Source organism: Homalodisca vitripennis, unplaced genomic scaffold, assembly GCF_021130785.1.
Source record: "Homalodisca vitripennis isolate AUS2020 unplaced genomic scaffold, UT_GWSS_2.1 ScUCBcl_3166;HRSCAF=8514, whole genome shotgun sequence".
NCBI classification, from domain to species: Eukaryota; Metazoa; Arthropoda; class Insecta; order Hemiptera; family Cicadellidae; genus Homalodisca; species Homalodisca vitripennis.
This window is the reverse complement of record NW_025779277.1, coordinates 46572-60810: the sequence shown is the minus strand read 5'-3', so window position 1 is coordinate 60810 and position 14239 is coordinate 46572. Positions and strand designations below refer to the sequence as shown.

At 31.5% G+C, this 14239-nt stretch overlaps 1 protein-coding gene across 2 annotated transcripts in view; it reads left to right on the top strand.

Moving 5' to 3' along the window:
• The first annotated feature begins 8834 nt into the window (after positions 1–8834).
• Positions 8835–14239, top strand: part of LOC124372421 (U2 small nuclear ribonucleoprotein auxiliary factor 35 kDa subunit-related protein 2) — a 41881-nt gene continuing 36476 nt past the window's right edge. For both annotated transcript variants that reach the window (XR_006923329.1, XM_046830821.1), the window contains exon 1: positions 8835–8943. Coding sequence is in view for 1 of the 2 variants with exons in the window: in XM_046830821.1 (XP_046686777.1) it covers positions 8864–8943 (80 nt within the window). In the remaining variant the exon portion in view is untranslated. The remainder of the gene's footprint in view (positions 8944–14239) is intronic.

Below are 14239 nucleotides of genomic sequence, written 5' to 3'. Positions count from 1 at the left end.
TAGGTACCTATGAATACCTACTAGAAATATTAGAAATCTCCAAAAAGTTTCTCTTTGCAAATTAGAAAATATTATGGCCTATCTTAAAGTATAGAGGTAATATTTCATTATAGTAGATTTATTTCTTATAATTGATTCCGTCAAGTGGTCACTAAATACAGGATGTTAGAAGTATATACATATATATTATGATATATATATATATATATATATATATATATACCACCTACAGAAAACTATACTCTATGCAAACTAGGTATTTAAAAAAACAGTAATGTAAACAATATCTTTAATATGTCTTTTTATTGAAATATTTGGTTTAAAAATTGTAAACTGTGTACAATCTGTTGTAATGTCATTTAAAAACTCAACAAATATTATAAAATTGCTTTCCTGTAAGAAAATAAAGGTGCGCACAGACATCAGCGAGGCGTGCAGCGCGCGAATGGGATCGCACGTATACATGTGCCGTAGCATGCGGCCTCAGTTGATGTATGGCGAGACGAACCATATCGCGGCCTGGCAGAGCCTCCGCGATGGTCCTTGTACGCATCCTTTACAGAATATTCGTGATTTTAATAATTAGCATAATTTCTAATAAAAAGACATATCAAAGATTGTTTACATTCTTTTAAAATACCTACTTGAATAGACGTATAACAACCCTGGTATTTTTGTATGACCGGAACGAATTACTCCTTACAAAAGATATTAGATTTTAAACGCCCATAGGGTTTTGTATTTACCCATATATATTTCCCATCACGGTTGTATTTACAATGTAGTGCTTAATAAAAGAATCTTTAGCAGAAACCCATTAGAAAGTTTTTATTTTTAGGCAATCCAGTAAACCTGCAAGAAAAAACAACAAATATACACTAGCCAGCTTCAAATATTAAAAAAACAGGAAGAAGATAAATAAAAACCGGTAATGAAATCACAACAGCAATGCGAAAGTTATAATAAAAATACAGATAAACATGAGACCAAAACCTTGAACCTTCTCTAGGAAGCTATGAAAAATAAGATATGCTCTAGCCTCGAAAAAATCTGAATGCTTTGTAATTCTGCCAGAGGTACCTTAAATGGGCCAAGCCGTGCTGAAAGTTGATAAACAGATCCATTAAGTTGCCGCGAGGAAATAAATAACAGCAAAACAACCCTTTAAAAAACAGTGAAGAGTTCAAAACGGCAGTTGCCGCCAGAAGAAAACACAGGGATGGAGATGTAGTGTAAAAGAAAAGTTAGAAGATATTTGTCCATGAAAAATTCAAGAAAATGAAATAAAAGACTATCTCTTGAGGGATTCAGTGGGAGAATCGACCTAAATCTTTAGAAAGTGCAATCAACCTTTACTATTGAAAAACAATCCGCAGATATAGCTTTATTTGGGAGATGCAGCAGATGATCAAGAAGACGAACGGTAATCAATTCGCAGCGTAAAAACTCTTGATGAACCTCACACAAGGTAAATTAACGAGTAGAAGATGGGATTTTGACATGTAGTCCGCAGTGGGTGGGGGGACATATCTTTCGATTTTTTGATATCCTCTAGAAAATCTAATTCTGCAGAAGGGACGAAGACATGTATCGACAGTCCCTGTTAACATCTCATTCGGGCTCAAACTGACTCACACCACACAAGAGCCACTTAGAATAGGCACAGTTCGCTGAAACATCAATCCATTATTTAGAGAAACCATGAGCATCCATACTAGTGAGCCAGATCAAGGTATTTTTTCCATATCTCAAGTATGATAAAGGCTTGAGTCCCCTATGGTTGGGCGTAACTTATAACGGCAAATAAGCAAGTCACCTCTGTCTAACTTGACACATGGTAATATAGAATCAAAATTGCCCATGATCTACGATCTGGGTAATCGCTGAGACCGTCATAAACTAAATACCAATCTTGTTTTATGCTGGTATCAAAATCACTTCCAATAATGCTAGGACAACCGCAAGCCCGTTGGATATTCTGGACCAACATACATCGCTATTCGACAGTGGAAAGCATAGTTCATCTACTGCTAATACTCATGCTCAGGATTTCGAGACGCTTCTCGAACTTAAGAGTTTCGACCATTAGCTAAAACTGACCAAGGACTAGTAAAACCAGTGGTAATCATGACGGTTGATGGAGGGCCAGATGAAAATCCGCGTTATCAAAAAGTCATAGGGTTTTGCTATACAACACTTTAAGCGACATGATCTCGATGCATTGTTTTTAGCTACCAATGCTACCTGGAAGAAGTGCGTATAACAGAGTAGAGCGCAGAATGGCTCCTCTTAGTCGGGAACTGGCTGGTTTAATATTGCCTCATGACCATTTTGGGTCTCATTTGGATGAACGTGGCATTACAATTGATGAACATTTAGAAAGATCTAATTTCGAATTTGCAGGAAATGTATTAGCTGAAGTATGGAGTTCAATGGAAATTGATGGCTATAATGTTAATGGAAAATATGTTGGGGCAGGTGAACAAGATCTTCCTGATTTTCCAGACATTAAATGGTATTCAGAACATGTGCGTGAAAGCCAATACTTGCTCCAAATTGTAAAATGTAAGAAATACAGAATGCTGTCGTCCAAGAAGTGGCCTATTTAGATTACTAGACAACAGGTTTCTTCCACCACCTGTAAAAGTAAAACAAACAGTTGATGACTTGGTTTTAGATGAAGGAGGGCAATTTCTTAATCTTCCAGTCAATTTAGCTCTACGCTTAATGCTTCACTCAAAGATTTCCTGCAAATGCCATACGATTATTTTTGTCCGACGGTACAATTGAGGCTATCAAGTCAAACATGCAAAACGTGTGGTCTTTTATCATGCTTCCGTCAAGTCACTAAATCGTCACATCGAAAAGATCCATAAGAAAGTAAACACGCACACTGATAGGAAAGTTAGACCTGTAAGAGTCGCTGGCTCAGTCGTGCTAATGAACTGATGTGCATTATTCAAAAATTTAGAGCCCCATGATGTTGAATGGCTCGATGAGAATGACATAGACATTCCAAAATCGGATGAAAGCGAGCAGACTCACAACACTGAGCAGCAATCGAAGCAATTCCAATGTCATTCGAAAACTTAGAATCATGGATTTCGGGTTTTCATGGACTGAAGACTGTTAATTTGAATTTAGATATATGTAACCAAAAATATAAAATAAAGTTTGTTATGTTAGTAAGATATAATATTTTTGTCCTTTACTCTATGTTGAATACCGTTTCCAGTCAAATATAATCTCTATCCTAAATCTATTTTCTTATTTTTCAAATTATAATTATAAACGTTATAAAATTTAAAAAAACAATACATTAATTGACAAATGTCTACGTAAGCATGGGGGGAGGGGGTAAGAGCTTTGCTTACTTTTGCTGACAAGGGGATGGGGGGGTAAATAATTGCAATAAATCTGCTTACGTAATACTTGAACCGGCCCCTTATTTTGCATTATTAAAATTTCAGTAGACTGAAATGAGAAGTTACTCTCAGATTTTTTTGGATTTGCAATCCGTATTTGAATGTGGATCTGCATGTGTTAAAAGAATTTTTTGTATCACAGTACATTGTTCTTAATTAAAACACTACCGCGGCATCTGCCTGACTGAAAATTTAATTTAATTAGTGAAAATACTAATTAGCTTGATCCTGTACCACAGACAGAACCCCTCATAACCATAATCCGTAATGGCTGTGACTTTTGTCTGAAAGACTGAGATGAGAATTTAGAATTATAAAACTTATAATATGTAGATTTAAACATTGGAGTTTTGAGGATATTGTCTGAATATGTCATCCTGATAAAATTTTATATCATTCTTTACCTGTATTAAAGTTTAATAGATTGATTTTGTTTTATGTTTAGACGAGAAGATCCGAGAGATGCTGTAATTTTCAATCCAAAATTCAAAGGCAAAACTTTAGAAACGTTACCAGAAAATAGTATAATTGGTAAGTACATTTTTGGAATTTCTAAAATAAAAGAGATATCCTATCATACAGCACCTACATGAATTTGTGATTCTTCTTTTCCACACTCTCATCATCATCATCTTCTTTATTCATACATGCAATAGATGTTGTCAAAAATATATAATATTTAAATAATACACTGATTTATTATGCTATGTCATAAATCAATTACAATGTAAAATCTTAATAAAACCTTACGGAAATACCCTTACCAACAATAACAATTTTATAATGACTTAAGCCTTAAACAGATAAAAATAGTCAAACAACAAAAATGCAAAAACTTATAATAAACATAAAAAACGGCATAACAATCTGACCATTAATATAACATTAAAATAAATAATAAGATACATAACAGGATAAAATTTAACGTGAAAGGTTAAAACTAAATAAGATAGGTACATTAAAACTTAGTTAAAATCAACAATTGCATAACTTAATTTGTAAGAGAGATTAAATAGGTGATAGATAACAAGTACCGTACTAAATTAAATAAATCAACACAACACAAACAAGAACGCTTAATACTAACAAAGAAACAAAGTCTGACACAGGTTCATTTAAAATTATGTGTGTTAAACTATAAAAAGGATTTAAAACCAACCACTTGTAAATTTTATACTCTTAAAGCTCACTTAGTAATGTATTAGTACATGGCATAGTTTTGCTCTGTGCAATTTAGATGTATTATTTTTTTTAAAGGTATTTAGTTTGTGGTTTGTTTAAACCAATGCAAGGTTGTGTAAGCATAATGAGTACAACTTTTATTTATTAGCTAATTTATTTCTTTAGCATCCACATTTTTATGCTGAATCAACCCTCAAGATGGGTTTTCAGAATCCAAAAATATCACAGTAATACAACACTTTATTACTTAACCCTTTGGCTGCCATGCTATATTTGTATTTTATGTTTAAAGTCTGTCAGGCAGTTTAAGTTACCTGTATCTGAAGACTGCCAAGCCAAACTACCATATGCCTCTGTACTGCCAGGCTTTTAAAATGATCATTTTCGCATAGGTAAACCAAAAACGATAATAACTTTCTTTTTTAAACTAGCTAGGATCATGATTTTTGTTTTGTTTTGAACGTAAAAATTTACTATAACTTATATAACTTTTTAAAAACCACTTCAAATTAATTAAACTATTTTAAATAAATAAATTAATTTTATTAAATTTAAAAAATGTTCAAAAAATTTTTTTTTGTATTGCAAAACACCTTATAAATACTATAATGGGAGAAAATAAATGTTTGTTTTATGTTTACAATGTCATTGAGAGCCAATGTTCAAAAAGTTACAAAAAAATATTGGAAAATAAAGTTATAATGATTATAACACTGAATCACCGCGGCAACACAAATTTTTTTATATTTTCATAGTTTTTATCAATGTGGTTCCAAATACTTGCTTGAATTAGTAAACATTACTAGACTTACACTAAATTCTCTTTTTGATGTTGTTATTGGAAGAAAATTAAACTAATAAATAGGTTTTATAGTTACAAAGAGAGTTTAAAGTTAGAAAATAAATTATAATATTATACTTACAAATGAAGTTGGATACAGAAGATTGAAGAGAAACAATGGCAATAAAAATTGCTTTTTCCGAGTAAAAACACTATGAAACTATGAAACTACAAATTATTTTACATGATATTAGGTTGATATTGTTGTCAACGGCATCGGCAGCCGGCAGGTTCGCGACAGACCAACAGCCACACAATTACGTCGTTCTTCTACATCGTGTACTATATAAAGTAAGATTTTTCGTAATAACTGATATTTTATGAAATAAAAACACTCTTTAGCTATTATTTTTATAGGTTATAAGAATTACATTGGTGGTTATAATAAGCTGCGCTATAAGCCAAAAGGAAGGGGCCGATAAATTCGGCCGCTGGCAGTTTTCAAATAGTTTTACTTGGCCGAAAATATCGGCCAGTCTTAACCGGTCGAAAATATCGGCCAGTCTTAACCGGCCGAAAATATCGGCCGCTGGCAGCCAAAGGGTTAATTAACACAGACTACTATTTCATAGGGACCAGTTCGTTGCGTCGCACAGCCCAACTAAGCCGCTACTTGGTCCCCCCACCTCCGTGTGAGGGACATCCGTGGCAATCTCAACACGGCGGCTGAGCAAGTTGGAAGCTGAGGAAATCTAAGTACGCAGCAATTTGTTCTGGCACCCCGCTGGTATTACACGTATGGACTCGGGGAAGACAGGGGGTTGGACAGGTCTGTTCTCATTGAGATTATTTGGTATCAGTGTAAAACATTTGAAACGAGTTTCTCATCATAAAAATAATTTTTTTCTTATGTGGTTTAGTTAAGAAAACTATACTCATTAAATAACTAGAAAATAAAACTTGATCGAAAAATTCTTTTTTAAATACCAAGAGATAATTCAGATCTACAAAAGAAAATAATCTTTAATTATTTGTGAAACAGTAAATATAAAGTAAACCTAAAATTTAAACATTTTTACAATTTTTTAACATGCTAAATTCTTTTAGGCCTTCTGTCATATTGTTCACTGTGTTTAAATTTGGACATTGAAAAATAACTTAATACGGAATTAAATTAATGTTTAATGTTTGTACTTGCCCAGGACGTATTAATGCATGCAACTTGTCATTATGTTAGTTAAGATTATTTAGTTAGTGAAATATAACACAAAAATATGTATCTGATATCAAATTTTTTTAGAACTTTACACAAATGTTGCATTATACATGAGTTTTGATATCAGATTTATATGTCCCCGCTGTCTATTGTTTTTCAGTGTGCCAAAATCTATAAAAATGTGGATCTGGTCAAAAAATAAACATTTTCATTTACACTGGTGGTAATTTTTAATGTTCTGGGTAAATTATTCGTACTCTTAAGGACCTGTTGGGCCCTTCTTAAAATCGTGTGGTGTCTGTTTGTTTATCCACCTGTGCGATAACTCATCATAGTAAGGTCACAGAGACTTGAACCTTAGCATGTATGTCCCTTCCTCATGGTTGAAGGAAGAATTCTTTTGATTTTGGGTTCAAAACATCAAAGGGCAGCAAAGTTATGTAATGTTTTTGTCTCAAGTGAAAAATACAAAAATTAAATATCTTTTCAATGATCGCAGCTTTAAAGTAGGTTGTAAAAATACAATCATGTTCTATTTTAAAATTTTTAAATTTTTTACAAATATGTTTACAATAAATTTCTTGACTAATCAGTTATAAAATTCAAAAAATATAAAGAAAATAATATGTGTTACTTAAAAACAATCTTATCTCTTAAAGTTATGTATAATTTTTAACCTAGAAACACAAAAAAGTAATTGTCAGACTATCATGAGAAATAGTTTCAAAATAGCTCGCTATGTGTTTATGGTTTGGATATAAGATTTTGAGTATGGTAGTAAATACAAGTATGCTGCATATAATAGAGTATTGTTCATGGTAAAACTAATATTTTAGTAGTCATTTGTAATATTTATTACATTATACTATACTGATACTTTTCATCCTTGAAAAGCATTCTTTAGTTTTTAGGCTGAGCAAGTACAGTTTTATTTTTTCTGTAATTTTCACTAGAAATAAAAGGAAATGAGTTTACTATATAAATATACATTCAGTACAGTGGATCAACAGAAACCATTAAACCTAGCATCTGAGAAAAACCAATAGCCTTATTTGCATATTATACTAATCAAATTAGGTGTTATTAAGACCAGTAAACAAGGCAACTAAAATTGTGCACAGAATACTAAGCCTATAGTGTTTTAAAGTTATTTTTAGCTGTTAAGCAAGCAATATGCACTATACATAAACTGCTCGCAAAATATAAAATCGGTTTTTGGTATTTAGCCCTTTCACATGGTTTGATATATGGATTTACAACCTCATTATATGGTTTGACGTCTATATATCATGCTGCGACAGTCCAGTCATGTGGATCTATCTTGTGGCTAATTCTTGAATTATTCTGATGAAGTATATTATTAAGGAATGTTATAGACAAAACAAGGAACATGTTTTTCGTTTTATTTTTATTCGGGCCGGTTGTTTTATTTGCTCAATATCCAACAGGCTTCTCTAAGCTGATTGCAGTTATGGTTGCATGAGTAAACTAAAGTTGATTTTTGTGTAGAAAAGGCTTATTGTGATGTGATATCTCAAACCTATGATAAGTTGTCAAACTGACAACTCAGTGTTGTGAAATTGAGGGTTGGAACATTTATTTATTTGTTTTACAGTAATAAATGAATTTAAGTATACAAAAATAAATAAATTACAAAGTTATATTAGATTTGTTGTGATTTTCATTAATATTTGAGTGAAAAATTACAAAAATCTGGCCAAAATTTCGTAAAATAATTGAGGCTTTTACTAATTATTTAATATATTTATAGCTTGTGTAAGGAAGTCCAAACAACTGTGTCAAAGGGTTCATAAAATGGTAAATAACTTTGAAAAATATGTCATTATATGGTGTTTTTATTGTATGGAAAACCATTTAAAAAAATTTAATGGATTGATTTTTTATCATTAAAATCTTTTTCATGTAATCTCATTTCTCTTTAAATATTTTTATGATTTAAAAAAGTATTTTATTTATATATAGCAGATGTGAATTTTTGGACACTTAGGTACTAGAAAGTGAGGAAATGCTGTACGCAGTGGGGCAAGGTGCGCTCCGCTGTTGAATGTCGGGAGAACGATCTAGCCACAATGGCACTCCTCGAGCCTTTACACCACCGAGCAACGACTGCACGAGTGGTGGCTGAGCGCAGCTTCCTGTGTACACTCGGCGGTGGCTGCTCAGCTCCTGTTGCGGTTCAGTCAACCCTGCGAGAGCGTACTCTTGGCACTCACCGGTGGGGTGCAGTGTGGAGTCTGGATGGTAGCCAAACATTGCGCCAAGCATCGACTTGCAGACTGCGTTTCTGACCCCGTCAACGATGATTACGAACCTCCTAGGTATGTCATCTTCATGAATCTTTACTATACTACTCTCTCAATTCCTCTTTACCCTTGATGGATTGTCATTTATTGACCTAATTGTCTTCAATATCTAACTATAGGTATTTGTACTGCCTTTGTTGTAGAAGTAGAAACCTCATAGGCCTATTAATGTGTATAATACTTTTGAACATCATCACATGTATTAAAAGGTTGTCCATGAAATTAAAAACTGAAACAAATTGAAATTTAAATTACATTTCATCAAGTATATACATAATATAAATTGAGATAAATTATTAACCTTTTCGACTTGAGAGAAAATCTTCACTTTATTATTGATTAAACAAACATATTATCTCTGAACAGTTTATAATAAATTCAAAACATTTCAAATCACCAATTTTAAATGTTTTAACTATAACACTCTTTCTCTCAGTAATAATTGACTTTAGGTAGCATTGCATAATTTTACAACTAATCCAATACAATTAAAACACCGCTATTTAATTTACAGAGGAGGATGTACATTTTACTGAATCAGTTAAACAGTAAAATGTACATCCTCCTCTGTAAATAAATAGCGGTGTTTAATTGTATTGGATTAGTTGTAAAATTATGCAATGCTACCTAAAGTCAATTATTACTGAGAGAAAGAGTGTTATAAATAATTACATTAGCATGCTAACCTAGTTGATGAATAAAATGTAAATTATATTTAAGTTTTGGGTAAAAAAAATTAGGTTTTTTTTTTCAAAACTTTATTAAATTGTTAAATATAACTTCTCCTATATTTTTCCCATCTGATAAGAAAAAAACATACATATAAAGGTCTTAGAAGCTTACTTTTGTCAAAATACAACTAAAGTAGGCATTATAACAGTCTTTAAATTTATAGTAAATGTTAGGTAGTGACTTAGTCTTCGATATCTGATATATAAAATCGATATAAAATTAACAGAATCCAAAAATAATGCCTATTTCTCAAAGAGTTTATATGTACAGTATTGTTTCAAATTGTAATCATCACAGAATCAATTCATTCCTCTTCTTGTTCTTCTTCTTGAGTATCATACCTATTTCACATAGACCTAACCACTATTTGTTACCTTAAGTAGCTTATTTCAATTCTCAAACACTTTCCTTGGATATTTACTTTACTCAATAAATGTTGTCACTTGCAGAAAGTGTCCATATCGGAGCCCCGGTTGTTTGTGGGAGTCGCCCAAGGCTTGCTCAGGTCCTCGTGATCTGGAAAGCTGCAGAGAAAGTTGGGATAGCCGATCTTGCTGCAGAGCTTATTCGGCGACGGAGCCCTAGAAAATCATGTGCGCCGCCAAGAAACTTGTTACCGCATCTATTAGCTGAATTAGGCCTGTAATTTTTTGATCCATTTTAGGATTTCTTGTACCAGGTGGAGGTGGTTTGTACATTACAAATCATTAATTACTAGGTTATGTTTAGGTGTAAGTACTGTTTGTGATTTACCTTTTTTGATATATTTTTCAACTGTTGCATCGTTCACTAAGTTATACTGTGTACAAGTTTGTTGGATTTTTTAAATTTATTTTTACTGGAATAAATGTACATAATATAGATAAATATATGATGTTTTAATAACATTATCTTTTTATTCAGTTCCTGAAAATATAATAACAATTATAAATAACCCTCTGACAAAGAGTGTACCTGTGGAAAATGTTCAAATATAGGTGTAAAAGTCAAATGTTTACATTATTAATTTTTTTTTCTTAACAAATTTCAGTCATAATTCTTAGTCTATTGAGAAAGTATTTATTAAGGCCTCTGCAGGACCGGTAGCAGCAATTAAATTGAGCAAAAATGATAAGACTTTGGTTAAATCTATCTAAAACAAAATCTATAAAAGTAGAAGCAATAATTTTTCTATCACTGTCTTTACAGCAAAATTTTAATTTAAATAATAAATGCTGTATTTGTAATAAGATTGTTGTAATATGTTATATATATTTTTTTAAATGTTTGAAAAATGTTATTATTCTTTAGTTATTTTAAGCTGAATTTAACATGCTTTACCCAAATTATGACAGTGTTTTTTACATAAATAAAAATGTTCATGCACCTATCAAAAAATAAGCTCAGAACTAAATTAAAGGAAAATAATATGAATAAGGGTCTATATGATTTTGTGGGCATTTACTCTGCACTTCTCTCTTTCCCTAGGGAAATTACATTTTTTTCTATTCACTGTACACAAAATTACTTTATAAATAACAAAACGTACTGTACAATTGTTGTAAAATAATCCAAATAACCTTCATCTTTTTCAAGTTCTTCATCCTTGTACAAACCTTAAATCGGCAAACTGTTTTAAGAGCAAGGAAAATAATTGTCTTCAACAATTTAATCACTTATCCACCGATATCAGAATTACACTTGTAATTACTGCCTAATAACGAGGCAACAACAAGATTCCACAGTTTTTACAACATTACGATCGATCTCACAACTAAACAAAAAGAAACAACACTCCTAACCTCCACATTTAACAGCTGACCAATGAAAACAATGGACAAAACGTTCCAACATTCCAATTCAGTTCTGCTAATAACAAAACAAAATGAAATGTGTTATTTTCTTAGTAAAGGAACCAGAAGACCATGACAACAATATATTGTTGAATATTTTCATAACTAGAACAGCACATAACAATGAAGAGTGACTAATCATATCTACGTAACCCAGTGCATATGTCTTTCCCAAAGGGTTAAGGATGTACAACCTAAGAAATATTTTTTGCAAATATTATTCCTTTCAAAGGTAATATTTCCAAGTGATGTAATTAGAGAAAACGTATTATATTTCAAAATTCATTGTTATGCCTTTTGGATCTGATAAATAAAATACAAATTTTAAAACTTAATGGTTTTTTAAATTTATAATTATATTTTAATTTCATATATTTATAAATTTTAAAATTTTTATTACAAATCTATTAAATACACTAGCTTTTACCCCGCGGTTTCACACACACCTTTTCAAAATTGAAATCTTACTACTACTTAGTAAAAGCACTTATGATATAATATTATGGAGTCCTATTACATTTTTCAAATGTAAGTAGGCATATATCAGGTAGATATTTTTAAGTGTTCACGGTTAACTCTTGAGAACCTCGTACATCAGAAGTTACCTTCCAGGTTATAGCATAAATGCTTTAAAATTACTTCATTGCCTACATAAGTTGTTATAGAAACTAATGTATTAACGTAATTCTTCTTTAATTACAATTGTTATTCATAACATTGAAGAGTGTCTCATTAACTAAGAAAATTAAAAGGTCCAATAAATGGAGAAGATTTTAAAGTTCTAATAAACAATTTACAAAATATTATTAAATAATATATATAAACATGTCCTTTTTAATTATTTTATCCTAAAAAGAGTAACTAAACATATATACAAAGACAAAGTCAAAGTCAAATCATCTTTATTTACATAAACTTTAAGTTTAGTAATTGCGTCAACAAATAAAGGTTTAGGTCTAGTTTGTCTTGTTGGTCTTAAGTCCTCCTTCCGTAGAATTCGTTTAGCGAGTAAAATGGTCAATCCAGTAGCTAGTTCTTGAGGGTTTGTCTGAAGTGTTTCCGGTCCATCATTTTCAAGTCTTCAGGAAATGCGTTCCACATCTTGGCGCCAGCATAGCTTGGACTCTTTTCAGTTGCTGTGAGCCTATGGCGAGGCAGGCAGTAATCAGATGCATGACTTGTGTTATATTGATGCATTTGTGCATAGGTCCTTGCTGCCTCTGGTGCTTTGATGTGAATAATAAATAAACGTTATTTTACTTTTGATAAATACTAACCTTTTACATTTTGAATAAGACATGACTTTACAGTACAACTGATAAAAATTTGAAATAGAGGTAATAATTAGAACTATATATGACATTTAACACTTTGAGTCCCGGGTTCTTAGTAATATTTGTATGTGCTGTCCCAGCCATTTTTAAGGGTTTTTTAGTTAAATTGTAAAAAAATTTTAAGTTATAGTTTCTTAGCAACCAATATATCAAATTAAAAAGCACAAATATATAAATAAAACTATCAAAAATGTTACTTATCTTTTTAAGTCAATACAAATCTTGAGTCCATAAAAAGTGTGTAAAAAACTGAAGAAAAAAAAATGGAACATAACGCATAAATTTATTTGCACATTTATTTTCTGGACTGTTTTTCTGCTAACCATAACATATTACACATCAAAATAAAGCCAAGAAGTTGTAGTTCAAATATATGTATAATATATCCAAGGTAAATATATCAAATTTTTTTGAAATCAATGAAAATGTTGAGTCCATAAAAAGTGTGTAAAATACTGAAGAATAAAAAATTGGAACATAAAGCATAAGTTTTGTTTATACATTTTTCTTTATGATTCTTTTCAGCTAACCATAACATATTACACATCAAAATAAAGCCAGGAAGTTGTAGTTCAAATATATTTATTTATAATCAAGGTAAATAACAGATAAAAAGTTGAATAGAGAGAATGTAGTCCTATTTACAAGTAGTTAGCTTTAGTGTGAAATAATTTGAAACATCCAGGAAGGCAGAGGGCAGTGTCACACTCTGGGCAAAACCACACAGTCAGTTTTCTTTTCTTCCAGATTTGCCTGTGGTTTGTTTATTTTTCTCTGAACAAACACTGAGCAACACAAAATCCTAATTGTATAAATAACTATAACTAAAATAACTTTATATTTCACTGTAAAACACAAAGCGAGTAGATGTACAAAGAGTACAGCCGCCACGGCACGCGGCACTAGCAGACAAATACGTAGTTCTCTTGACTAATGTAAGATAAATAACATAATAAAAACTATAACTGAGCACTCCAAATACTAATTTTATAAACAACTGTAGCTAAAATAACTTATAATTCACTGTAAAACACAAAGCGAGTAGACGTACAAAGAGTACAGTCGCCACGGCACGGCACTAGCAGACAAATACGTAGTTCTTGACTAATCTAAGATAAATAACTTAATAAAAACTATAACTGAGCACTCCAAATACTAATTTTATAAACAACTGTAGCTAAAATAACTTATAATTCACTGTAAAACACAGAGCTAGTGTAAACATTGCAGACGTCACGGCACCAGCTGACAACTGCGTAGTTGGTGACTCGGCGTCGTATCAGCTGTTTGTTACACAATTTCTGTTATAATATTTTGTTGCTTGTAACCGTTTATAAATAATCAAAGACTAATAAAATTAGTCTAATATGACTTGCTAAACATAACACAACCTCCAAAAACGTCAGTAATGCG